Source organism: Melanostigma gelatinosum, assembly GCF_949748355.1.
Source record: "Melanostigma gelatinosum genome assembly, chromosome: 3".
NCBI lineage: Eukaryota > Metazoa > Chordata > Actinopteri > Perciformes > Zoarcidae > Melanostigma > Melanostigma gelatinosum.
In genome coordinates this window covers 12,162,893-12,190,198 of record NC_136636.1, presented here as the reverse complement: position 1 = coordinate 12,190,198, position 27,306 = coordinate 12,162,893, and the positions used below count along the sequence as shown (strand labels likewise).

Below are 27,306 nucleotides of genomic sequence, written 5' to 3'. Positions count from 1 at the left end.
GCTCCAGCTTGATATTTATTGTACATTAAAGTACAATTACCTAACAATTGTTCTTGAGTACAGTACTAGAGTAGATGTACTTACTTTCCACCACTGCTGAAAGGGTGAGCTTCAGTACTCATGTTTAGCTTTGGTGCATTGCATGGAGGTTGTTACTCTAAACTGTATTGTTGCGTTGTGATATTTATTATTGATTATTCACATTCCCTCTGCATTTATAAACATAAAAACCTTCAAACGCATCAAGCAGGGAGAGGCATTTTGGCCATATTGATCTTTGAAGAAGTTTCAGGTCACCAGTGAAGTGTTGTTTATTGTTGCTTAATACCACTGATTTTAATACTGCTATATTCTCAATCTAAATGATGACTGGGCCGTGTTTCACAATAAAGTACCACAATCTGACTGCAACAAGCAATGACAAATGCAGCAGACATGGTAACTAATATTATAACTGAAACATGAACGGTTGTTTTTCTGTAGCTGCAACTGTGTTTCCCTCCAGCAGATGACACTAGTGGGTCAGTGATGGTTTACTGAGAGCAGGCGGCTCATTGCTCCATGAAGTACGATTTGTACATAAAGAAATCAGTTCCAGAAATATCACAGCTTTCATTCAGCAGATTATTGGTAATGAATACAGCATCCCTCAGTGGTTTGAAGTTGGGCAACATGCTGATCAGGTCCTATGTCTTGACATACTGTAGGTTTACAGCTCAAATGGACACTCGGAAGACTTTAGATTCTACAATCCATAATTAATCAGCAAACGATTAAAATGTGACATTTCCATAAGGCTTATACAAACTACACTGATCAGTACAAATATATGTCAATAACCGTATAGGCCTATACATTAACCCGTCTTTATGCTAGCAGACCTGCTGCTATACTGCATGACTTAAATGAATCTATTAAACGTACATCTTTTATTATTAGCGTTGAATGCAGCCTTCTTAAAACCACGTTTGTGCAATTTAGAGCCCTTGATTTGAAATGAAAAGGTCAGTTATTACTTTCCTGGTGTACACAGATGACGCTGAGTTTAGACAGCCCTCCATCGGACAAGCTCGTGCAACTTCTAAATAATAAGCATTTAACCATAGGTCTACATGAAGATTCCTCATCAGTTTCTTGTTAAACTACATCGCAAATATATAGATGCATGTGATTTAGGAGTTGATGAATTCGGTTCGAGTCTATGAAGCTTATTTTCAATTTACACCATAATAAACCATTTGTAACAACAGGCGCAATGAGCCGTATTATGTCATCATCATAATAACCTAATTGGGCAATATCTCTAATGTGAGACATTGTTTGTGCACTGTAAAACATTTATACTCTCATAACAGTGTGTGCACCCTCCCTTCGCTCTGTCCCTCTTGACTTGGTGACAGACCTAAAAGCCTTTTGTTGCAATCTTAGCCAATGGAGACGGATTACGACACCGGGCAGCTGAGATATATAAAGAGCCCCTTTTTGGCCGCACTTGCACATTTTTCAGTGACACTTCTGAACATTCACACACCTCCATGGACTAAATTGTACAGAAGATCCAAAAACAGCCACTACACTACACGTGAGCGTGCTATGCATTCATCAGACAAGTAATTTGTTCACTTTCAATCCAAACAGTCTGTACCGAGACACACTGGGACGTACTTTTTTTTTTGGGAAAATTGATTGCAGAATCTCCTGCTGCCAAAAATAGCAACTTCGGGTTGATCGTATTGGATTAGATGCATGTCACTGATTGCCTGCCTCTTGTAGGGTAAGGAAAGGAGAGGCACACATCCGAGAGAGGGGATATAACGGAATATAGCGAGTGAACAGACAAGAAACAGAAAGAAAAAAAGTTGCATTGCCTAGTGTCCACGCATCGTCATGCCGAGGTACAACTTCTTACTGTGCTTAATGGTGCTCATCTCCTTAGGACAATCGGGGAGCGATGAGCCCAATCTGCTGCTGCCTTCTGCCAGCGAGACGCCCACGGATTCCGGGCTGTCCCTGCTGGACGAGGACGCTGGTTCCCACGAGTGCTCCGCCTGTGTTTGGAGGGAGCAGAGCAAAGTGCTGAGACTGGAGACCATCAAGTCCCAGATCCTGAGCAAGCTGCGTCTGAAGCAAGCGCCCAACATCAGCCGGGAGGTGGTCAATCAGCTGCTGCCCAAGGCGCCTCCGCTCCAGCAGCTGCTGGACCATCACGACTTCCAGGGAGACGCGTCGTCCCAGGATGAGTTTATGGAGGACGATGAGTACCACGCCACCACGGAGTCCGTGATCACCATGGCCTCTGAGCGTAAGTAATAGTTTACAACCCAACACTATTCTCTCGCGTCATGTGCGTAATTGCGAAGCAGATAGGTTGAAGTGACTCGGGCCTGCTCCGTGTGGAAGCTGGTGCTCATTCAAGTCAGTGACCAAACCTACTTTTTGAAATTGAGGGTCGACTCTGTGTGTCTGACTGATAATATTTAAAAAAAATGTCAGCTGATGGCCACTGCTGTCAAAATAGGGACTACGCGTGAAGCTGATAAATCAATAATCAGCAGTATAAAGAGCCTCGTCGCTGAAACAGACAGCTCCAATATGGCCTGATGAACTTTTGTATACATGGTGGTGATGATAACGATGACGATGATGATGATGATGGAGGGCTGAGCCCTGTTGGAGCAGCAGTCTAGTGTTTAGCTTCTCAGCCACCTGCTGTCATGTTCAAACTTTTCCCCTTTTGGATGCCTTTTGTGTGTTTGACGGGGAGTAAACGCATGACGGACCCGTGTGAATGCCAAGTGCATTACTAATGATAATGCAGCATTTGGCTGGCAGTTGCATCACTTCATCCTTTTAGGTCTTCTTTTGCATAAAGGCCATAAATTCTGGAGTTATGATCACGTCACGAGGCTCCCTGATTATTGCCCCTCTAACAATTTGCTCGCTCGCTTATAATTTCCCATAAAACCACAGATAAACCGCAGGCAGGCCCCCTTGGAGACATTTTATAAAATTACTGTTGAACCCTGGCAGCTGTGCTCTATCGGTCTTTTATAGGAGGCTCTACCGGTTTCCCTGCTGTTCATCGCAGGGAGAAAAAGTGTGTCCAAAAAGCTGCTATTGTTCCCCTCATGCAGCGGCCCCCCTCGGCCGCACTTGCCTTTTAAATGCGAAGTTTATGGGCGCAGCTCGTGTTTTTTTTCACAACGAGTACACAAAGACAGAGAATCACTTAAGGTCGAGGGGAGTGTGTGACCTTTTCCTGGTGAATCGCGGGGTTCAACAACATTTACACACGTAATATATTCTGCATAAGGCGGATAAAACACACTCCAAATAATCCGTTTTTTTCACCCCACGAGTGAACAAAGATACGCCTATGTGCAAGAGACTTTGGCCTCATCTGATGTCTGACACTATTAATTCCTCATTATAATATCTATCTCTATATCAATCTATCTATGTGGGCATAGTAGGTATATTTTAATATATTATCTGTGATTATTGCAAATCAGCTGCAGACTCAAAAGTCATCTGAATCTCTATTCTTCCTATTTCACCAAGAAGCTTTTAACTGTTAATTCTTTACTTGCAAACATCTCTGTGAACTTTATAATTGTTTACTCTGGGAGATGTTTTTAATCCGGACTGATGTGATCAATCCAGTTCAGTTAATCCTAAAGAGAAACGGTGCACAGCTGATGTCTTACATCTTACAGGTGAATTGAAAGAGGCAGCGTAAAACGTTTGATTTGTCATTTGTCAACCGTTTTACATTATGGGCCAGATATTTTTAGGACATTTCCACAAAATAATGTCTTCTATCTACAGTATCCCCCTCTGTTTCCATCAATATCACTTGCTCACTCACACAGTATGCGATTCATGCTGACAATGAAGATCTTCTATAATAACTTGCTGTTATCTCTCTGATGTGCAGATCAAACCTACATTAATTATGAATCCCTCTCAACCTCTAAATACAGACGAGATGAAACTCTGCATGCTTAACACACTCATCTACACGTTACAAGTGAAATCCATATCCTCAAAGAGCATTTTTGACTCTTTGCTTCCCAACCTCTGCACAGCCTCACGCACACACAACACACCATGAAAGCGATTTGACACCTTCTCAAGCCAAAAGAAAAGGCATTATGCATGACGCTTGCTAATTGCATATTTCTAACGGCCTTGTGCCAGCCAGGGGAGCTAATGACTGACATTACTGTTGTATCTGTCATGTGACAGCACTTCCTGTTCTGCTCTGTTTGCCTCATCTCTTTACATCAGCTGCATGTTTTTATCATCTGCTCCTTCTCTCCATCTCTTTCTCTCTGTCACACCCCTCACCCCCTCCCTCTACCCCCCCCCCCCCACCTTCCTCCCTGTTAGCCCCCTCTCTCCTTCCTCTTCTTTTTCTCCGGTACCCATGGAAGAGTTGAGAGAATGAGTGCATCTCTTTTTGCCTGTGGCGCCTTAGTGATCTCACAGGATTAAAAGTGCCTTTTCTGTCTCTCTGATAGAAGGAGGACTTCAAACACTATTCCCTGTGCACCTCGAACCCAATCACCCTTTCACGGTAGTGCACGCTGCCTTTGATGGGCCATGTGGGTTCACACAGTACATACTGAACTGGACATGTGCCAGGGTTGCTTCTTAGTATTCACTCAAGGTACGTGGGTGCCGCAGTGGGGGTTGAGAGGGTCCATGCTTCCTGGTCTCTAATTACTATGAAATTGCATGGAAAAGTACAGCTATTTATATCATAGTGCGGCACTAAAGCATCTCTCTCTATGTATAGTGTTGTGTAGGTAACCGCTCCGCTTGCTGTTCATGCATTAAAAATGAGTCCGTTTGGAGCAGTTTATCAGGGTCATTTTCTAGCGCAACATTGTGAACGAGTGTCGATTTGTATTCACAAATCTATCGCATTAACATATGAGCTTCTGTATATGTTGATTTATGTGGGTAGTCGTGCGTGCGTAGTGTGTATTTTGGATCTCACTTTTGTCTGAGGTGTGGTGAGGATTTGACCCCACAAGTCTCCCATTTGTCACCTGTCCAAGACATTTAGAGCAGACCTTCCTCTCCCATCAGGGGCCTATTGCTCCTTTCTTTTTCTCTGTCTCTGTGTGCATGTTCTGATGCCGATTAACGGCACGCTGTTCCATTAAATACTCCAGCAACATTGAATGCTAAAAACCAGTCCTGCCAGAGCACATCAGGAAAACAATTTAAAGAGAAGAGGCACCTTTGTGGCCTATGAATACTCTTGACTTGAGTTTAGGTTGTTTGTGAAAAGCTTAACGCATCATCTTCTTGAGAAAACTTCATTTCTGTTCTGTGTCATTTTGAGTAATTTTGACATTGTCCGGTAAGAGAGAATCCAGCAGAGAGCAGCACTTACTTACCCTCCCTCTGAGCCTTTATTCCACGTTTACATTTTTCATAGCAGAGTGTCCAAAACATAGGACATCAGTGACTATCTGCAAGGAAATACTTTACATTTTAAATGCATGAAAACTGAGGTTTAGACATAAAGTACTTCGCATTTGAAACATTTCTTATGACCATGTAGCTATTCCTGGAACTTCTCACTTCGTTAAACTATTTCATACCCATCATTTTATCTTGTCCATCATGATTGTGTGTAGGCTAACATTAGGAAGTGCTATACTGCCATTATTATGTAATCCTCTTTAAATGAGGCACATTCAGTTCAAGCACAGGCTTACACAACTCTTGAGTTGAAAAATAAACATCTACACACATGTAAAGGTATGAATGTACAAATTTCCACATGTGCACACTTGTGTAGACACATGAGGATGCTCTCTCAGGCACACACACTCACACAGTCACACACACACTCCAGAGAAAAGTTCTCCTATTGACAAAAAGGGTCACAGAGTTCACAGCTATGTGATATATTGGAAGAGGAGACTATTAACCTCATCGGGTCTCTTTCTTTGGAAGCAAAGACGAACCGGTAGTAACTTGAACACTTATCCCCCACCACATACACACACATGCTCGAACACACACACACACTCATCCACTAACCACGCCCACAAAAAAACAAGTCTTTTATAGTGTTGACCCTATAAAAGGGTCATTTCCTGAAGGTGCAGGAACCATAAAAATGAAGAGGGAGAGCGCTAAAAGGACAGAGCAGCAGAAGTCGGACTGTCTCCAACTCACTGGCCAGTGTTTGATGGAAGTTGATGACTATGTGAGGTTTTTATAGATTTATTTATTCCATGGAGGTCTCAGTTTGACGATGACACCTGTTCTCCCTGTGTAGTTGCTGGCATCAGTTGAGGGAAAGATAAACTTTGGTGTTGAATTGTTTGGACACTGAGGGGCACGACCGGTTTGAAAGAAGTAAAAACTTAAGAAAGAAAGGTCTGTAGAAGTTGCACAACATACTGTCAACTTTATGGCTAATAAAATTTCAAAGGGACCAAAGTCTATTAATACAGGGACAAAATTTCCCCAGGACCTCAGGAATCTCACTCCTTTCACCCTCCTTCCCCTATTCCCACGCTCCCGTGTACCAGTCCCTGCAGCCGGCCTTTTCTCTTGGCATTTGGGAATATGTTGCTTCGGAATTAATGCATGCTTATTGCTTTACCAAAAATACTACACTAAGAATTTGAGAGAACGGATGTAAGACTGCATTAATGTCAGTTTGGAGGCATGGCTGTGCAAGGTTATTTTTGGCCTCCTTGTTGAAAAAAAGACAATCTTTCCTTTTACTCCTGGTGAGCACTGGTGAGCTCCGCGTTGGTTCTTTAAAGGATTTCAAAGACAGTGATCGAGTTAGCTGCATCGCAGCTCATGCTGCGGGGGTGGGAGTCCACAGGGAGCAACAAGCAGCCCGGTCCTATCCTAAAGGGACAGAAATCATGCAAGGGTTTTATAGGTACAATTAAAAAGACCTGAAACAGATGTTACGTTTCACTAATAAAGGAAATAATTACTTCACACCAGTAATTAAGCCCTGTGTGGGGACACGAGTGAGGAGGAGGAGGAGGAGGAGGAGGAAGGGAGTGAAAAGATAAAATGGAGATCATTGAGGGGATTATTGTTGATGGATGCGTTCAGGCTCTGTGTGGTCGTGTGCAAGGAGCTGCTGAGGATCAGTTTATGGACGAGTCCATTAAATCTATGAGGCGTTTAAGCAAAGGAAATGCTGCATGGGCATAATGCTTGATCCCACGAGGGAGCCACTGTGTCGGATGGAAGCACAATTAACGGTGGATTACATGAAAATTTAATTAGCCATTTTTCTGGAGAGCAGCTTCTCGCTGTATTTATCACCTGTGGTTGTATTTCCGCCTTCCATACCCACATCACCCCAGGAAGTTCATTAGGGAAAATTCACAGTCGAAGTGATTTCTTTAGGGACAAGAGCCAAGTTTGATTTATATAATGTACAACACAGCTCATAAAGGGAACAATATGTTCACGTTGCTTAGGAAATAAGAGTGTGGGAGTAAAGGCTTCCTAGACGGAGGGTTGGTCACAATAAACTAAACGTTATCTTTCGAGAAAACTTGGCCAAGACGCTGGCAGATTTGGGTGGCTTCAGACATTTTTTTGCAGTAACTGAGTGCACTCAAACAGAAATACATTCAGGCAGAAATATGGCACATTTTTTTGCGTTTAAAGTGATTAATCTAATACGCACATGTTGACCACTGATTAGTTTCAAGGACATATACAGTATTTTGGAAAAGCAATTCTGACTTGTTGGTGTCAGGCCTGGAAAGTTAAGCCAATGCAGAAGTGCCTTAAACCTTCATTCTTTCTGTTAGTCAGCAGGGAGCGACTCCTCTGGTTGCAAAGAGAAGTCTGATTGCATAGAGGTCTATGAGAAAATGACCCACTTGATTTATTACCTCAGTAAACATTGTGACTTTATAGTTTCAATCACTAGTTTCTAATCCTCTTCAATGCATCATGATGTTCATTTAGTAAATTGGGGTCCTGTTTAGTGTAAAATAGATGATAAAGCAGGGTATGCTTTAGGGAGTGGCTACTTCGTGATTGACAGGTCGCTGCCACAGTGTTGTCCGGTAGGAGTTGTCTTTGTTTCTTCGTCATCTAATTTAGCCTCGGTGTACTTAGCGCCACCCTTTTGTGTCACTTCTGGTTCCAAAAAAACAAGATGGTGAAGGCCAAAAGCCAAGATGGCGACAGTGCCGAATCCCGTACTCGAGGCTTTAAAACTGCAGTTCATAAACCAATAGGGGACGTCATGATGACTACGTCCACCTACAGTCGATGGCTGGTCGCTCAGTTTGAGTGACAATAAATTCATCAATGCTGATCAGTCCCCCTCATGCCATGGTGCATGCATGTTGTGTCTTAAGATCGATGAGCAAACTAGTTTTTAAACTGCTTTTACAGGTGAACTTCATTGTCTTAAATATTCTGAAAGTTTGTTTCACCTACATGGAGCAGAAACACTTAATAGTGCTTCTCTATGTTTAGTTTGGTGTCGGAGAGCGTTTATCAGACTGCTACCAGAGAGACACATGATGTTTCAAAGGAGAAAATACTACATGCGTTTTGTCTGTATCTGTATTATCTAATCATTGATTTGTTGAATACACTGCTTTCTGAGTCTGAGGGAGCATTGTCACCGGGTGAGAGAGATACATGTGGGTGTCATCTGCATAATTAGGATAGGTATTTTTATTATTTTGCTTGTAAAGTATCAAAAGTCATGTATGATGTCTAGAACATGGGTGGCATGGGGGGAAATTGTCAGCTCATATCGCAGTATAGCAGTGCCTCAATTCTGGTCGTTCCTCATGTGTTCACGATTGGGAAGCCAGTGAAGGATCATGATGTCACTGAATGCACTAGGATCAACCTACTGGTCCTCTGCAATGAAGAAATCACATGTTATCACAGACAAATCATCTCAGACATAGGATACACAATATTAAAAGTTGTATTTGTCTTTGGGGAAAGAATAGTTTTCAGTAGTCAATAGTAAATTAAACACATGGTTAAGGGATAGTAAAACAACAAAAAATGCAATTTATTGTTACAGCAGCTCAATGGCATTGTTGAATGGTTTCTAACACACATGTCCTGTAATATAAATGAATAGGGCTTTTCTCAGATGGCCTGTGGAGAGTTGCACCTGGTTCCTGTTCTGGTTTCATTGATCAGCATTAATGTCAATCTCGGTTTTTCTTCATGAAATGTCACATTAACAATTAAGTTATTCTAAATCACATGAAAAAATACCAGTGGCCATGACTCACTAGAGAGAAAGGCGATCTCAGAGGTCAAACCTGAGTCTTTTACAGTATGTGTTGCTGTAGGTCACTTGTAGCATGTGATGATGTAGAACAGACTTTTATTAAAAGTTGCTCCATCAAACAAATCAACGAACAATTCAACCAGCAACAGAAGATCAGTAGTCAGGAAGTTTGAATTATAATCCTTCTGCTACAGGTCTTCACATAACAAATTAAGTCACCACCCAGTAATGTTTTTTTTGTAGTGATGTTAGCTGTCACATGATATGAACTGAACTGCTTTAGTTTCTGTTACAGAGTAGACTCATACTCTTTTGGTTTTTTTGCTGCAGAGTTTGTATATTGGGTTAGCTGTGCTTGTTACATTAAGCAAGAGTAAATAAGTAAGTTGTAAAAGACTCAAACTGATGACAAAATCACAGCCGTTGAATGGCGACCAGGTTTCTGTCATGCACAGTTTTGCAGATTTCCTTTGTGACATTTGTTTACAGTAAAGCAACGAGATGACTTCCTTTGTCTTCGGGTTATTTAAATTGAATCAACAGATGTATCATGTTCTACAGTGAAATAACTCAGCAGACGATTGAAGAAATATAAATCACCGTGTTCAGTGGCATATGGTCAGCCTGCAAATCAAGAGATGACCTGTTAAATCTGTATGAGTTTGAAGGTTCTCTAAATAGTAATGGCTGAAATTCTAACCGCCTCTCAAGTGTTTATTCTCTTCCTTCTGTTTTCCATCAGTCACCTCTGAGCTGCGTCCCTGTTGAAGCCCTCGCCTCTGGGCTTCAGCCATTTCTAAAAACGATAACCTCTTCAAGAGGGTCACTGCCAAATTGAATGCCATACACACGTGGGTATACTAACACACTGTTAAGTTGCAACACATTTCAGAGAGAGAAATACATTTCCAACAGCAACGTTTTAGTTTGCTGTATGTTTTGGCTATGCCTGTCAACTTGGTGAAGATTCTGCTTGGTGTGAGTTAACAAAACTATGCTCCGCTTCAAAATAGCAAAAGCTAAATAGTTTTAGTTTTAGCCAAGTCGTGTTATTTTAAAGACTTTCTCTGTACTTGTACAGGTTTGAGGTTGATTGGACCACAATGATCAGTGGCTAAAATGCAATTCGAGAGTGCATGATAGTCTTAAAATATAATAACTGTAAGTGCTGTATTAGATTGTCATATGGCAGTGGTGATTCCTGTAAATACATTACAAAAATACCCATTGAATTCACATGCGTTAGTATCTGTTCATTATCTGACTGAAGCCTGTCACCAATCCAAAGCAGCAGCATTAAAAACAGAGCCCGCTAATCAATCAAAACCACCTTCCTGTCTTGTCTTAATATCTGCTGTTATATAAAATATGTAAAAAAAAATGTAAAGTTTGTATTTAACTCTTTAAAACAGAGCAGAGCGTTGTCCTCCGACGTTAACGTCTTGCATGTATGTGTGGATGCACATAAACACAAGCGGTAAGACCCCAGCATGCTTCCTGCTGTCCAGCTGTCCACCTAATTGCAGTTCACTGCACGCTCGCTCTTTTCATCATCCGTCCCCGTCCTGCTGGAGATATCCCACAGACGTTTCCCTCCCAATAGAAACACATATAACCCCAACACTAAAGACAATGAGTCTGTTTGCTGAAGACAGTCAGTTTGGAGCTTGTGTGTGTCGTGTGTTTATGTGTAGTTGCGTGTTTCCATGTGTGTGTTCACTGAGCTAGAACAGGGAGCTTTAGGAGGTGTCTTTTGTTGCTCCTGGGGGGCTACTGTGCTCAGTCCTAATAGGAGTCTTGTGCCTGCCGTTGTCCCAAGGGAGGGCTTCTGAATGAGGGGGTCTAACTTCACACACACACCCCCCTCATCTCCATCCCCAGCTCGAGCCAGGCCTCCCCCACCACCCTCTCCCGTCCCTTGGGACTGACCGAGAGACAAAGAGGGAGTGGGCTGGGGTGGGGTGGGATGTTTGAGGGGGTGCACTGTGGCCCCTGCCTTATTAGAAGGGTCGTGAACGTGTCACGATGATTAATATACCGAGGTGCGTGGGGATACCCTAGAGTCACATTTATTCAACATGAGGGCTCCCAAACACACACTCACCCCAAAATGGCACATTTGCATTTGCCATTAAGAAAAGAAAATATAGATATATATATGCAAATGAAACTCCTATCTTGGTTTATACCATTTTGCATTATCCATTCGGGTATTAACAATAGATGATAGTTTCTCTCGCTGCCTCATCTTAGCTCCAGATTTTCACCTGATTTGATGTTACAGCACATGTCGCGTGACCGCCTTTCAAGAGTTTGGATAAAGAAGTGAACTCTAATGAATTTGTTTTAAAATATGAGCGAGATGTGTGTAGATCATTTTGAAATTTAGAAATATTTGTGATAAATTATTTTAAAGATGGATATAAAATCCTGTTACCATTCAATGTAAAACAAATTCATCATTTATGTTTTACATTACTGCCTGACATTTGACAAAGAGCCTTGAAAAATTTGATATAGAGATATGAAACAGCTCCCAGTTTTCAACTCTTAGATTCATTTATTATGCTTTCTAATGCATTCTATCATGCTATGAACATTGGGTGGGGGTCTTGTAATTGCAGTAAGTATTGTGAGGTTGCTCTTTGTTGCTAAAGTTGAAAGTGTGGGGAAGTGCGAGAAACAGCAGCATAGAAATCTTTGTGAACTCTGCCAACTCTTTTTTTCTATATGTCTTCTATATGGAAATCAAAGATTGATAAATGTCCATTTACCTTTTTTGCCATACTGCCCACATTAATGCAGCCTCACCGGTAACATGTGTTAACTATTCATTGTACAACTGCTCCTTAACTTTCCCTCTCCATCTGTTTTTTAACTGTTTAACTGGCTCAACATTACTGCATTTGATTATTAAGGACATTTAACTTTGAAACAGGCTACGGTCATATTAAAATGGACAGATGGCATAGTGAATAAACTCTTATATACCGGTACATATGTCTCCCCCTAATATACTCGTATAGGCTCTGGGCTAACTATGGGACACAGGTACCCAGGGAGTCCGCCAGATGTTTGATAGGCTCACCTGCAGGCCTGCTGCGTGCTGGCAGTAAAATTCATGCGCTGCATATGCTGCAATTATACCACAGGGAAATAAGCTGCTATAATAATGAAGTAGGCTGGGAACATGAGGAGGAAAAGCAAACAAGCCTGTTTCCTTTGGAAAAACACAGCATCTGTCCATACTTAACTTTACTTGTTCTTTACTTTTTGATGAACATAAGCGTTATTTCTGTATAAGGACTCGTTTCTATCTGCATCTACAGTTTGCCCGAGGAGAGAGGTGTTGTCGTTGCTCCAGTAGGTGGTGCTGAATGCAAAATCAGAATTCATATCCTTACTGCAGGGTTGAAAAACTGAAGTATAACCAAGCAAATTGTTCAGGAAATTTGCCACAAAAACAGTCCTGCAGTTGCAGTGAAATGATGAGCTCTTTTAGCAATAACGTGTTATGGCAGCAGGAGCTAAGTTAGTTCAGGTAGAGGCATTAAATGTCTTTACAAGCTAGCTTTGCTCATTTTGCACAAGTGGAACACTCTGCCAAGACGTGGGGTGCAATTAAGCTGCAGGCATTCATCCTCTGTGGTTTGCCTCTTACTTGCGCACTCACAGGATCTATAAAGGCACAAATTGATTTCACCTATCAATGCAGTCATTGTTTAACTTGACGTAGCTCATATGTTGTGCATGTGTGTTTAATAACGGAGGTCCTTACTGGATCACAGTATATGGGCCCCGCTTCTCAGATTACTCCTCCTCAAGAAAAGGTCTCCGCTCGAGAAGCTGAACCATTTCAGCTCTGCTGTGTTTCTTTGTTTTCTTCCTAGAATTCAACAAAGGCGACACAAACTGTTTGCAAAGGAAGAGCTGGTGTGTGTCGGTCCCCATCTGCAGCGATTAATAACAACAACAAGTAGTAATCACAAGTAAACCCCAAGCAAACTGCAGAATCATTCATTCCCAGTTTTGTGCTGATGAGCAAACACAACACCACCCACGTTAATTGCTGTGACCCCAGCAACCCACCAAAAGGAACATTGACATATTGTTTGCTCAGCGTGAGACACTGTATAATTTACACTCACTAATGACTGTCCCTGGAAATACAGGCTGAAGGACCACGTCTGTCCCTGGCTTGGCCCTTATTAATATTCGCCCTGGACTGTTCTAATGGATAGTCCATCTGTACCTCGGTGAATTCATATCCCTCAATGCATCCCCATAATTCAATTACAACACTTGTTTAGTGTAAAAAGGAGAAAACAGCCTGGTGCAGTGTTCTCTCCATGGCCAATTGAGGTTTGATAAACAAATTCACTATTGGCTGGAGAATCTCCACCCTAATCAAAACGAAAACAAACTGTGGCTGAGTCAGTGCTGTTGTGTATTTTAGATTTTAGATGATTCTCTGTCTAAAACAAACAAACGTGTGTTGTGAGGAAAGACATATTACCATTGCCATGGGGTCGACCTTGACCTTCAAACTCAATCTGGCTATTAGGGCTGCCCCTCCCCAGCACCACTGAGATGTAAAGAGGCTGACGGTTTTGACCCCTGATCCCATTTCTTAACTAGGCTGAGGTGCCAAATAACCTTTTGACCCAGGAAGCATTTGCAGGTTGCCTGAGCAACCTCAGATTTAGCTATGATTGACAGTTCCAAACAGTTTTTGTTTTTTTATCCTCTTTTCTTTTTCTAAAGAGGAAGAACAACACTCCCCTCCAAGCTAAATGACAGAAAACGACAGTTTATTTGCAACATCTAGAGTTGTAATATGTCAAAAACGCTGAGAGAAAATGGGCAGATTAGATATTCTATTGTATTCAGTTGGCACATTATTATGCCAGATTGATGCAGAATAAATTTCCCTTAATAAATGAATGTTTTACATCGAAATGAATGTATGAATGCAATGGATGGATGTCATTATATCAGATGGAGGTCTATGTAAATGAACCATGAGCAGATTTGACATGTGGTGCAAATCACAGAAACACCAGAGCCGAGGATCATGACAGGAATAAATCTGCCTGTTTTAGGAGTTGGCTTGTGTTCTTTGACATAACCCTTAATCCACACCCCAAATATATTTTCAGCAAGGATGAGCCACTAAAAAACTTGAGATGTTTTAATTTTGCTATTTGTAATATAGCGGTAGACCATTTCATTACGATTGACCCAGGGGAATATAAGGTTACCATCTGGCCACTGGCCACCATTACTGATCCTTGTTTTAATATGCAAATAGATCAACCTTGATGTAATCCCAAATGTAACCTGACTGAATGGAGCAAACAACAGGACCATGTGCACATGTGATAACAGACAGCATTCATGCAGATGTAACTAAAATGAGCAGTTGGGCAGAGAATGGTTGTCTGTTTACCAAAATAAGCAGTGTTCACATTCAGTTAAGAAACTCCGGTCTTACAAATTGTGACAAATATTGTGTTTGTTTTTCCTCTAAATTACTTGGACTCAATCTCAAGTTTTAAAAGTCCTAATTAAGATTCATCACCGAGCAAAAAACAACCAATATCCCATATGTTGACAACAACAGTGTATTACTGAGCTGGAGTTACACAAACGTCTGCCAACTTGTTATCACTTCTCAGTGAAGTGCAGATCTGTGGCAGTGTCCGGCTTTAAGGTCAGTGTGCAGAACACATGCGCAACTTTCCTTTCAAGGAATACCTGCCAAGGAATCACAACACTCTTAACTACACCTTTTATAATGTCTACTTTATTACAAAATAGCGTTTGTCCCTTTGTGAGGTGCGAATGAATTACACTGACTCTGAAGAAATAGTTTTAAAATGAAATATCTTATTTTTCATGATGTAGTAAAGTAGTGGTGGCCAGGGACATGTAGCTTAAAATGTTAGGTGATGGATTATAGCACGACATAAACACAAAGGAGTAAAGTGTTAACTTTTACCTCTACCACTGTCTCTCGTTTCATGCAGAATATAGCATTTGTTAGCATCACAGAGGAAAACGTTTGCACTTGAATAATACAATTTTCCTATTTGCTGTGAGAATTTTTGGAAGCTGTGAGCTAGTTCCTCATAAAACTGCTGAGAGATGTTGTGGATTCTTTGTGCCTCTTTGGGAGTAAATTCTCATTTATCTTCTTCTAGTCCTCGCTTGGCTCTATCAGAGAGGATCCATCTCAGTTTTGTGGCTGAGTATGATCGTAGTTATTAACAATACATGAATGAAGAGAGGCATTGCTTGTTCCTCTGGTGAATGACTGAGCACGGATATACTTTTGGAGTCAATGTTGCACAAACAGACAGAAAAGAGCACCACCTGCACCAAAGTAAAAACATGAATATTATGCACAATATTTGGCATTTATATCCCTTTATTTAATCGTCGAAAACGAAGTCCCTTGCTGGACGCACAGTGTTCAGCGCTTTGTGAAGGATGATGATGATTGATCATGTTATATATACAATAAACTGCATATCCAACACCTTTATAAATGAAACCGTCCTCTCTTCCACAGCGGAGCCCCTGGTGCAGGTGAACGGGAAGCCAAGCTGCTGCTTCTTCAAGTTCAGCCCCAAACTGATGTTCACCAAGGTGCTGAAGGCCCAGCTGTGGGTGTACCTGCGGCCGCTGCAGCAGACCTCCACTGTCTATCTGCAGATCCTCCGGCTGAAGCCCGTCACGGAGCAGGGCAGCCGCCACATCCGCATCCGCTCCCTGAAGATAGAGCTCAACTCCAGGGTCGGCCACTGGCAAAGTATTGACTTTAAGCACGTGCTGCAGAACTGGTTCAAACAGCCCCACACCAACTGGGGAATCGACATCAACGCCTTTGATGAGAGCGGCAATGACCTGGCAGTTACTTCGCTGCGACCCGGGGAGGAGGGGCTGGTAAGGACCCTCAGACCTGTCCATGGGGCAGGAGGGGAATCACTTTTCTTAAAGCTCACATTTCTGCAAATGTTAATTCTTATTTTAATCAAAGGACGGCTGCCAAATTCATGCTGGAGAAAAAAAACTTGATCCAAAGAAGAATGTGGATGTGTATTGATAACTAGACGAGACTAAAATTGACTGAATCAAGTATTCATAGAGAAAAAGAAAGATGGCATTTATGTCAGTGGATGAGATATGAGCCCCACGAAAAGGACAGCGGCGCATCATGTAGCATCAATCTGCATTACAAATACTAAAACATAGCAAATACTACGATGAACTGTTGGCATAAACAGTGATAGGTAATTCAGTGTGCACCATATTGACATCAAAATCCAAGTTTTGGGCCACAGCCAAAGCAGCTAGCAGCTACACTTCTGTGGAAACACAAATGGTTTTAAACAAACCTACAGCCGTCACGTTTTTGTAAAGCTGCATTCATTCCAACAGCGTACATCGTAAAGTCACACTGTTAAGAGAACAGCTTCCCCTGACTTAAGTCACAGGTTCACCTCAAACACAAACATGCATTTGTTGTGTTAGTTAAAGACACTGATTGTAAATCTCCACACAGAAAGGAGTGATTTGAAGCCCACAGGCATGAAGCAGCAGGGATCTGTTGAAGGACTCAAAAACCTCAAAAACCTCCATTTCCGTTACTGCTAGGTACATATATGCAAACGGTTTTGAAGGCTGTTTACATGTAGGAACACAGGTAGAGGGTGTCAAAATTGTAGATGATCCATTTCAATCCCAGCCATATTGTCAAAAGGTGGATTTGAAAAAAATGACTACATATAACTTACTGGCAAGTCTATTGAACCGCCATGTATTTGTAACCCTAAATACCATCGTCATTGCACTCTATTTGAACATGTCAGTCATGACCTCTATATTTAGTTCAGTCATGAGAAAAAACAGCTGCTTGGTTTTGATCAGCCTCCACCACTCACATGTTCTTCACATTTGCACCATTTTCCATTGTCCTTTCCATGTGGAGTTAAGAACTGATATTGCGCTTGCACAGACAATCATGTTAAAAGATAAAGTAGAAAAGATTGTACTCCTTGCAAAATGTAAATGGATCATAACTTGATGTTCCTCTGAATATTTTGGACGTCCCTTTAAAGGTTTCCACTCGTCATTTAGCCTCCTGTTGAACGGATGCTTTATGTTTGTTTGTTTTGGTTTTTATTTAAATATGCTCGGTTGATTCTAATGTATTGAATAAGTTTGCATAGATGAAATCAAACTTAAAGCAAAACCATCTGTGAATCATTAATCTAGTCAGAAATCCCAGAGTTACTGCGTACATACATACATCTACGTTGAATTATGTCGGCCACTCATCCAAGTTAAGCAACACCAAATATTTACCAAGTGATCATTTGCGTCAGATCTTCACAACACATATCAGAGGTCAGCTCTGGTGTCTTTGCCAATAAATCTCTCTGAGCACACAGCAGTGTGCGATATTATTCTTGAACCAAAAAAAAGGAAAAGATATGAAAAACACAGGCAAGCGTACCAAAATAAAACAATTCACAACAAGCAAAGAAAGAGTCAAACTCTGCTTCTCCCTGATCCTCTGGGTCTTTTTCTCTACAACAAAAGCCCTAAAGGCCAAGCTGACATGGTCTCACCCCAACGGCCTTTCAGCTTATTTCCTCTTTTGAATGCGTCACAAACACTGTGCTCGAGCCCAGCTGGAATCACTGTGGGGAGAGGAAGGCTTTGTAAAACAAACATGATGGAGTAAAATATTTGACCCGCTTGCTTCGCCCAAAGGTCAAGGTTATGGTGGCCTGCAGATGACCTGCTGGGTCATGGATCAAACCAAGTATACAGAGTCAGCCGTCGACGTTAGAAAAGGACAGTTTCTACTCATAGCACATTGTGTTCCTATGTTAAAAATAACAAATTAATTCATATGTTTTTGTGAAATATCAGATGAGGTATTTTAACCCTTTTCTTTGTCACTTTTGGCTCCTTTCAGGCTGTCAAAGTGTCAAAGTTTTAGTTTGGAGAAAAACTGGTCATTAGCTGACTGTTAGTAATGCTAAGCTAAGCTAAATGAGAGAGTTCCACTCTTTTTCTTTTTAACCAAAGTCATAAAAGTTTCCGGTATAAAAAATAACTAGACCTGATTGAGGGAATTAAAAAAAAAAAAAAAAATACGATGTAAACCTAAAACGTACAAATTGTTAAAAATCCTTGAATTCTCTTCACTGGAAACTACAATTGAAAGACTAACCTCTATGTTCACATAATGCATTTGCATTTACAATAGTGAGGAAATGTTTGCCAAACTTTGCATGCATTATTAATAGTTTTGCGACTCTTTTAGAAGCCGAGATGCTCAACAATGATAGACAGGAGACATTTGGACTTGTGCTGGTGAAACGAATGTTGTTTCATCACGTGTCCCAGTAAACCTCATCAGTGAGCACGACACCTCACCAAAGTGTATTACAATTCTTTGTTATCATTCACACCTGCTGATTTTCCTGCTATGACGAGCCTCAATGTCTGCTGTGAAAAGAGGTCTGTTCTGCTGTCATGGTTAACAACCAGATCAGATTCTCACTTTACAAACCAGTGGTGCAGATAACTAGAGGGCTTTTAATGTCACCGTTTTCTAACATGTTACTGTAACTGACAATCTACAGTTTAAGCTGATTGGTTTGCTTTCTTTTACTCTCAGGAGTAGAAGAATGTTTTGAAAACTGCTGCACTTGTGTAACTGGTTGATTTTGAATTAACCTTTTTCACAGCAGACATTTTGTCTGAAAAGCACAGGTGTTACTAACAACATTACTGATGACTCATTTCTGTTCAAGTGTCCCAACAGTGTGACAGTGAGCCAACATGCACAATGAAACTGAAGCAGATAAATGGCATTGATTCATGTATTAATTGTATTATTTACACCTGTGTTTTTACTGTGGCAATTCAAACTGATTTTTTGTGGAAAAAGGGCTTATTGGGCTGCTGTTGTAACTCTTCATAGAGGATCATCAGTTTGTGTTTTAGTTTTGCTGAAATAATTCATTTCGTACATGAACTATATTTAAGTTAGTGTTTACTAGTTATTAGCCAGGAATTACTTCTATTCATATTAAGAGGAAGATCACTCCACAGCTCCTTAACATGTTGAAAGAGGAAGATTTAGTTTTTTTATATTGTTTAGTGACTAACACCTCCGTTGACATTTACACTTTAAATATGAACAGTCAGAAAACACTGAAATCACAGCATTGGAATACTGTGTGCTGAACACTTTCATTCACTTTGTAGAAGCAGTTTAAATCTGTACTTCGACATCTTTAGTCTACTGAGGTATCAGAAGATCTTTGTAGCTTGTAGTCCAGTTTCTGTGAGTTTGTAGGAAACTGACACATGGATTGAACACAAAAGAAGTGCAGTTGTCAATTGACTTTCTGTATATTTGTGTCTTTACTTGGAAAAAACAAATTCAATATGCAGTCCTCCTCAGATATGAATCAATATATATATATATATATATATATATATATATATACAGTATATATATATATATATATACAGTATATATATATATATATACTGTATATATATATATATATATATATTAGTGCTGGACAACGCAGACAATTATTTTATCGCACGTTAACACATTTTTTAAATAGAAAAAAATAAAAAATATTTATTTGACATAACAACAAGAGGATGACAAGAACAGTGGGCTAAAAGCCAGCAAACATCCTATAGTCAGACTGTCTCATGTTTATCGTTTTGTATTAGAGATATGATGTCCCTTCAGGGTTGCTGTAGAGAAAAGGCGACTCCGCTGCTCTCCTTGGAGACTACTGGACATCGCTGCGGTAAAGTCAGCAGACACTCAGATCTCCGTGGTCAACTCAGCAGACACTTACATGTTAGTGCACCTATATGCTGAAATTCACGGTAAACGCATTTAAACGGCGCAGATCGGGAGCGAGCGAAGGACTTTGAAAGTTAGCGGAAACATTAACTTGAGACAACATCCGGTTTCTTCAGACGAACATCCGGTTTTCAGATTAAGATGCCAACAAAGTATGAATTATATTCACATTAAGTATAAAACATGCTACCTGCATCTCGTGAACCAAATGTTATTGCCCTTTTGTTCATATAGCAGTACTTAAAATAAAAGTGCGCAATACACTACTTTTGAATTCATTATTGAACTTGCCATAACAATGTGATTAATCGCGATTAATCGCAAAAAATCCATGCGATTAATCGCGATTAAATATTTTAATCGTTGCCCAGCACGAATATATATATATATATATAGTCTTGCGTCAACAGTTAGTTTTGTTGTCTGTTCAGAACTCTGCACACCAGCACCTTTTAAGCTATTTTGTTTAATCCACAAACAGGACAGTAAAACTAACACTCTGAGGCTTTATGGAGACTTGCATGCTGTAACTATTTCTTGGCAAATAACTGCTCGGAGCTGTAACTTCCCAGAGTCTTGTCGTTGCCGTGAAGTTGCCGGGTAACCAGTAGAGACACAGAAGGGCTGGGTGGACGAATTAACTGTTATTCGTCCACAAACAGCGACGGTACCTCACTCCCCTTTTAACCACAACTTGTAATTGTACTCTTCAGTTTGTGCAGAGATTAAAACAACAGACACAACATGATAATGAGTGAGTTTTAGAGGTGTTGGGGAGACTGTGGCTCAGTGGTAGAGCAGGGCCGTCCTTCAATCAGAGGATCGGCGGTTAGATCGCCTCGTCCATGTAGATGTGTCCTTGGGCAAGACACTTAACCCCAAATTGCTCTCACAAGCTGCCTGTGGTGTATGAATGGGTGTCAATGCTTAGTTAGAGTCCTGATGGGCAGGTGGCACCTTGCATGGTATCCCCTGTCATCAGTGTATGAATGGGTGTGAATGGGTGAATGATGACATGTAGCGTTAAAGTGCTTTGTGTGGTCGTGAGACAATAGAAAGGCGCTATACAAGTCCATTTACCATTTCCCATGAGGGGATAGTTCAAAATGAAATAATGATATCATGTAACTCATACACATATGATCATATCATCGATAATCCAGCACCACTTAAATCATTTAAATAATACAGTTAGGATTACAGATTCTCTCTTCACCTCCCTACACTCATATTTTGGGTGTAATTCATTTGCCAAAAAAGAGACAAAACACACATTTGATAAAACAAAAGATGAATTTGACTGCGAGCATCGGCATCTTTCTTTTCAAATGTTCTATAGATATCACAATATTATCCTTATGGTAAATTATTTGGGTCACGATAATCAAAGCCTTAGTGGGCAAGAGCAAAACTATCTGTTTCCTTAAAGAAACGAGCAAATAAGCGTACAGTGTCCTTTTAAGACATAATGTGCCATGAAGCAGTGATGTCATGTACTGTAGAGGTTTTCTTCTTCTCGTCAAAGAATTGTGTTTTTCTTCACTGATATGTCAGCCAAGTTGTTGTTGTTGTCTTATAACCACCTCTTCCTCTCTGTCCTGCCTCTCCTCCCCCTGATTCCAGCAGCCGTTCCTGGAAGTAAAAGTTCTCGAGACGACCAAACGCTCTCGGAGAAACCTCGGCCTGGACTGCGATGAGCACTCCACTGAGTCTCGCTGCTGTCGCTACCCTCTGACTGTGGATTTCGAGGCGTTCGGCTGGGACTGGATCATTGCCCCCAAACGCTACAAAGCCAACTATTGCTCTGGCCAGTGCGAGTACATGTTCATGCAGAAATACCCGCACACCCACCTGGTCCAGCACGCTAACCCCCGAGGCTCTGCAGGGCCCTGCTGTACCCCGACCAAGATGTCCCCCATTAACATGCTCTACTTCAATGACAAGCAGCAGATCATTCATGGCAAAATCCCAGGGATGGTGGTGGATAGATGTGGCTGCTCTTAGACTGCAGGGGGGGGGGGACGCACACTTGTGTACAGCCACCATCCCATCAAACCACCCAAAACCCTTACGGAGCTCTCCCATGGCACCAGAACCCACTCCTCGGCACCAGATTTCACTTTTGCTCAGCCACAAAATCATCTCACTGGGTTTCCATTTGTCCAGTAAACTAAATTGATTCTAACTGTAAAAAAAAAAGAAAAAAAGTTATGAATCAAACATGAATCAGAAAAAGAACTGAGTGATGGAAATACAGTACATTATGAATAATTAAAGAGGTTGTCCTTGTGGAGCAGCTTCAGAAAACGGTAAATGAGACAAAACTATGTCATAGAGTACGTGTTAGTTTTGTGGGTTTTTGAAGTTGTTGTTTTTTTTAAATGGCATCTTTGTAAAATGTCCAGGTTAGTGGATTGAGATGATGGGAGACATAAGCATTTACAATAATTTTAAAGCAATTTCAGTTCGAAGGTGAGTTTGGAAATATACACGTACGCTTACTTACGGGTGAGATTTGATCCACAAAAATGTTTGCACGGGGGCATTATCAGAATTATTTTGTAATCCATCACTTTAACAAAACGAACTAAACCCATGCTAATATGAGGAGGGTTTACCTTTAGAAATACTCTTTGTATAAATCCAAAATCTTGTTTACAGATGCTTAGAGATGTGCTCTAGAGATGTAAAGTGATGAGGAGATCCAAAACCAAACCCTCTATTAATGTATAACACTCCAGTGTGACATTCTTGAGTATCTATGAAACCTTTCACAGGTACTTTGATCTTTTTTTATGTGTAGTCTTGTAAAACTCAAAAAGGAACAGGGAGAGAAGAGGTTATACTATTTTCACTCTGTCTTTCAAAGCGGATAAATAAAGCCAGTATAGCTATTTCTGCCATTCTGCAAATGTAGATAAGACATATTTAGGTTTCACTGCGACACTAAAGTCTATAACTAAGTACTGTAATGTAGATGCATTCTGGAGTTATTTTGCACCACCTGGGAGAGGAGGAGGAGCCGGATCCTGCAGGATGACACCAACACATATCTTTCACTTTAACACCCTCAACTTTTGCATTAAATGTTTAAAACAGAGAAGTAAATGCACAGTTTCATAACTTGAAGGGGGCCTAGGACTGAGCATGTAATAACAGACAGGAAGCTAAATCCATACCCTGAAATACGACATACGAGGGTGATGGTCATGCTCAAATGTTCCCCCTGCTGTAAATTATTGAACTGAAAATAGCACAACACAGGATCACAGTATTACTCGTACTTACAGCAGTGTTTGCATCCGTGTTAAAAAGTACTTTTGAATTTAGAAAGAGCAGTAGCTTCATTACTCACAAAGTTCATTCACTTTTTCTCAATGCTTGATTTCAGAACAGAAGAACATAAAAATCCTTTAAGTGCAGCGTTGTACTCAGAAATAATGGCTTTTATAAATCACAACAGACCACAGAACACGTTCAGATCAAGACAATGTAACTCAACAACTGACTTTTGTTTAGAGAACATATTTGATTGCTTTTTGAAATGCCCCCATCCACCTCCACCTCGACTTTGTAGCCATCATCATAAAATATTGTTAGTGCTTGAACACAGAGTAGATTAGTAACGCTTGAAGTCTGTCTTTGTCTCCTGGATGTCAAAGCAAAGATATCCTTTTGTTGTAAACGAAAGCACTATGCTGTTGGATAAAGGAAGAGCCTTCTGACACTATATATAAATGATATATGTATATATTAAAAAAGAGGGATACAAAAACCTTTTTTTGGGGCACTCTACCTTACCAACAATAAATTTTGCACTATGGGACGTTCATGGCGTGAGGAGGTAAAGTGTTGTTTGTGTTTTACCAAGCACAAGAGAGCTTGTACAGTATAGGATGAAAAAATAAAATAAAAAAAGAACTATTCAAGCTTCTGGTGATAAACCATGAACTAGAGAGGTTATCACTTCTTTTTGATACCATCACGCTTTGCTGACGTTTGTCTAAAGCGGGGGCCTGTCCATATACACTCACACACTTTTATCCAATCTGGAACCTGGACGTACTGTACCAGCGGCCTGAAAGGCCTCCTTGCCCTCTGTGGGTGATAAGTCGTATGTATAATAAGTGTCTGGATCAATGAAAATAGAATGCTTTAACTGGAAATGGCCCGCCCACCAATTTTAATCTGTTACCATGTTAGAGAGACTACGTCCTTTTGACTGAAACAATGTGTCGACTGTCTTGCATAGACATGTGTTTGCCTTTGTGTGTATTTTAAGTGAAAGCACCCATGTAAGAATGGGAGGAGTATCCAGGGATTGTTAGCCAAAGTAGAGGATGACATGTTGTGTGCTGTAACTTTTGTGATCGCAGGAATATGCTAGAACATTTCAAAGGGAGGAAAAAGCTGGTTTAGGGGCAGTGGTTGGAAAGAATTCAACTGGTCAATTGTCTATTTATTAATACTAATTACAATGCATTTCAAAGTCTGTCTACCTCACTGTAGCCCCCTCAAAACCTTGCTTTTTTAAATTTGCCATCGATTAATCTGTGCAAACATTCAACCAATAAGACCCCCCCCCCCAAAAAAAAATGTAGATGAAAACCACAGGGTCTCCTTGCTCTCAGGTTCTGATTGAGTTATTGACAGAGTGACTGATGGTAGCGGCTCTGGTAATGTGTGGTCAAAAGAAATAATTAGCTGTGCCCACATCTATGGCTTGGTGAGAAGTCACATTTTGAATTTTAATGTTTGTATACTGGTATGTGTGAGAGTGTTTTCATATAAATATATGAGAGTAAGAAATCTCTGTGTAAATACCTACCCAAATGTTGACATTTATGATGTTTTGGACAGGTTCGCCGCTTCCAATGTTTTTCTCACTTGCCCCCTTCATTCCTCCATTCTTTGTGTAGTTTTAAAAAAATAAAATCACCCCAACTTTGTAGTTTAATGGTTGTGCATATGAATAACTGTTCAATTGTTATTTTTGGCTTTTGTTGTTTATTTACTGTCATTTTTCTTTTGTACAATAAATCATTTATTTAGCTTATGGGATTTGTTGTTTATTTCTGAAAGTTCTGATGAACCCACTGTTCACCATAACTGCTCAGCACCAAACAGAAGACAGACACATTTAGCAGCTAGCTGGTAAACATTGTGGAGCACATAGCCGCTAAAGAGACGTGTATTGCTCTCAGGAGTTGCTGGAGACCAAAACAGAGCTACAAGAGGCTGAATATTGGATTTACATGCATCACGTTCAAATGCATGCTCATGTTTCTCCGTGTCTGCTACCTGTGTGAATAGTCAACTGTTTGCTAGCATGTGCATCATATCAACTTAAAAGATGAAAATATGTGAGTTTTGTGTTTACAGCTTGTTTCTGCTACAAATGGGAAGACGCTTTAGCGAGCTGTAAGTTACAAAAATAACAGGGGAACAACCCGTACAGCCGATTAAACTTTATTGACAATATTTTGTTTTAAAACAGGGGAAAACGCAGAAACCTTTATTTATTTATTTTGTTTGTTTTGTTGTTTGATTGGTAGGCAAATTTAAACAGATTGAGTCGTTGGAGTCAGTTTATAAAATATGCATCAAGTTTTTTATTGGAGAATATACACTCTCCCCAGGTTGCTTTCACACCTTGAGAAGCACACACACACACACACACACACACTTGTAGCATCCTGATTCATAGAATAAACAGTAACGGGCAGCAGAGGTGACAGGAAGCAGATTCACCGCGAGGCTAATTGGTGAAAGAGAGCGTTCTGAGGACAAAGGTTTAGTCTTGGGGTTCAGGTTGCCATTATTTGGATGTCATATAAAATCCAGCCTGACCCAATTAATATGCCACCTGATAGAAGGGCCTCTCATCAACCTAATTTAGAGAATCAATAGGGGGCAAATGAGAGTGAGAACGAAGCTCTTTACAGATGCAAACAGACAAAGACCACCCAGTACAAGCTCGAGGAGACTGATGACATAAACCTTTTGACAAATCCTCACTTGACATAAACAAACATTCACACAGTCCCCTGCCCCTCAAGTGCATCAATGTGCGGTACACATCATCCATCATACCCGTCCTACATAGACAAGGGAGGACATTGATGGATGTTTTTATTGTTTTGGCACATAAGGGGTAGTTGTACAAGTTGTACGTGAAGTATGAGAGGCTTTAGAAGCTTTAAGACTAATAACATGATGAACTCTGACCCCGCTTCATTGATTAATGACTGAGCTGTGCCATGGAGGAATTTGTGGAAGTAAAAAGAAGTACAGTAGAATTGGAATGTTGAATATTATATAAAGCCCTCAAGAAAGGCCAGTGGGGGCTGAGGGGATCTTTATGGCAATTATAGCCATAAAGTTAAGAAGGAAGGTGAATTGGGGGCAGCTCTCAATAGCTTAAATTGCTGGACACAGTCATCAGTAACACCTTTTTGTCTGGTTCTTTGACTGTGTAGAGAGAGAAACTGTTCATGACAATAAAATGGACAGTGGAGACACAAGATTTGATTTTCGATGAGTTGAAATCATCAACAAGGAATAATTGTGGACTATGTGGATTATAGCTCATTACATTTGTTGAACTCTGCTGTACCTCAAAATAATGAGGAATAATATGTTAATGTCACCTTCTTAAAGTGGATATAAAATCAAATTTTGAGTAATAAATACAACATAAACATTACATCTTAAAAGTTATTTCTGTCACCAGTATCTCACTTGTTTCAACATGGACACACTGACTCACAGTATTTCAACAAGTATTTTGAACAGTCACTGAGCTATCACAAATATCTTCTCTCCTCAACTGAGCTGTCATTCTAAACTTCCAACAAATGTGTTGTTTCAAATGCAACATGAGCTCTACTTCATTTAAATGATATCTTCAATACTTTTCTCCTATGCGTCAGTCTGGATTTATTTACCGGATCATCTTCAGATTATAAATCAGTTGTTTTGGGACCTTTTCATTCAGATGAAAATTTTTTAATCCAGCAGTATTTGAACCTGTGTCTTAGTCAAGAAAGATGGACAATAGTGCTGGGTAAACAGATTGATTTCAAAATAATGGAGAGGCAAGTTTAAT

At 40.5% G+C, this 27,306-nt stretch overlaps 1 protein-coding gene across 1 annotated transcript; it reads left to right on the top strand.

Moving 5' to 3' along the window:
• Positions 1 to 1,887: 1,887 nt before the first annotated feature.
• LOC306775176 (growth/differentiation factor 11-like) lies at positions 1,888 to 22,202 on the top strand (the record flags this gene model as incomplete). Its single annotated transcript, XM_079265470.1, has 3 exons — positions 1,888 to 2,302; positions 15,858 to 16,231; positions 21,822 to 22,202. The coding sequence occupies 3 exons, from the start codon at positions 1,888 to 1,890 to the stop codon at positions 22,200 to 22,202; spliced, it is 1,170 nt and encodes a 389-aa protein (XP_079121596.1).
• Positions 22,203 to 27,306: the final 5,104 nt, after the last annotated feature.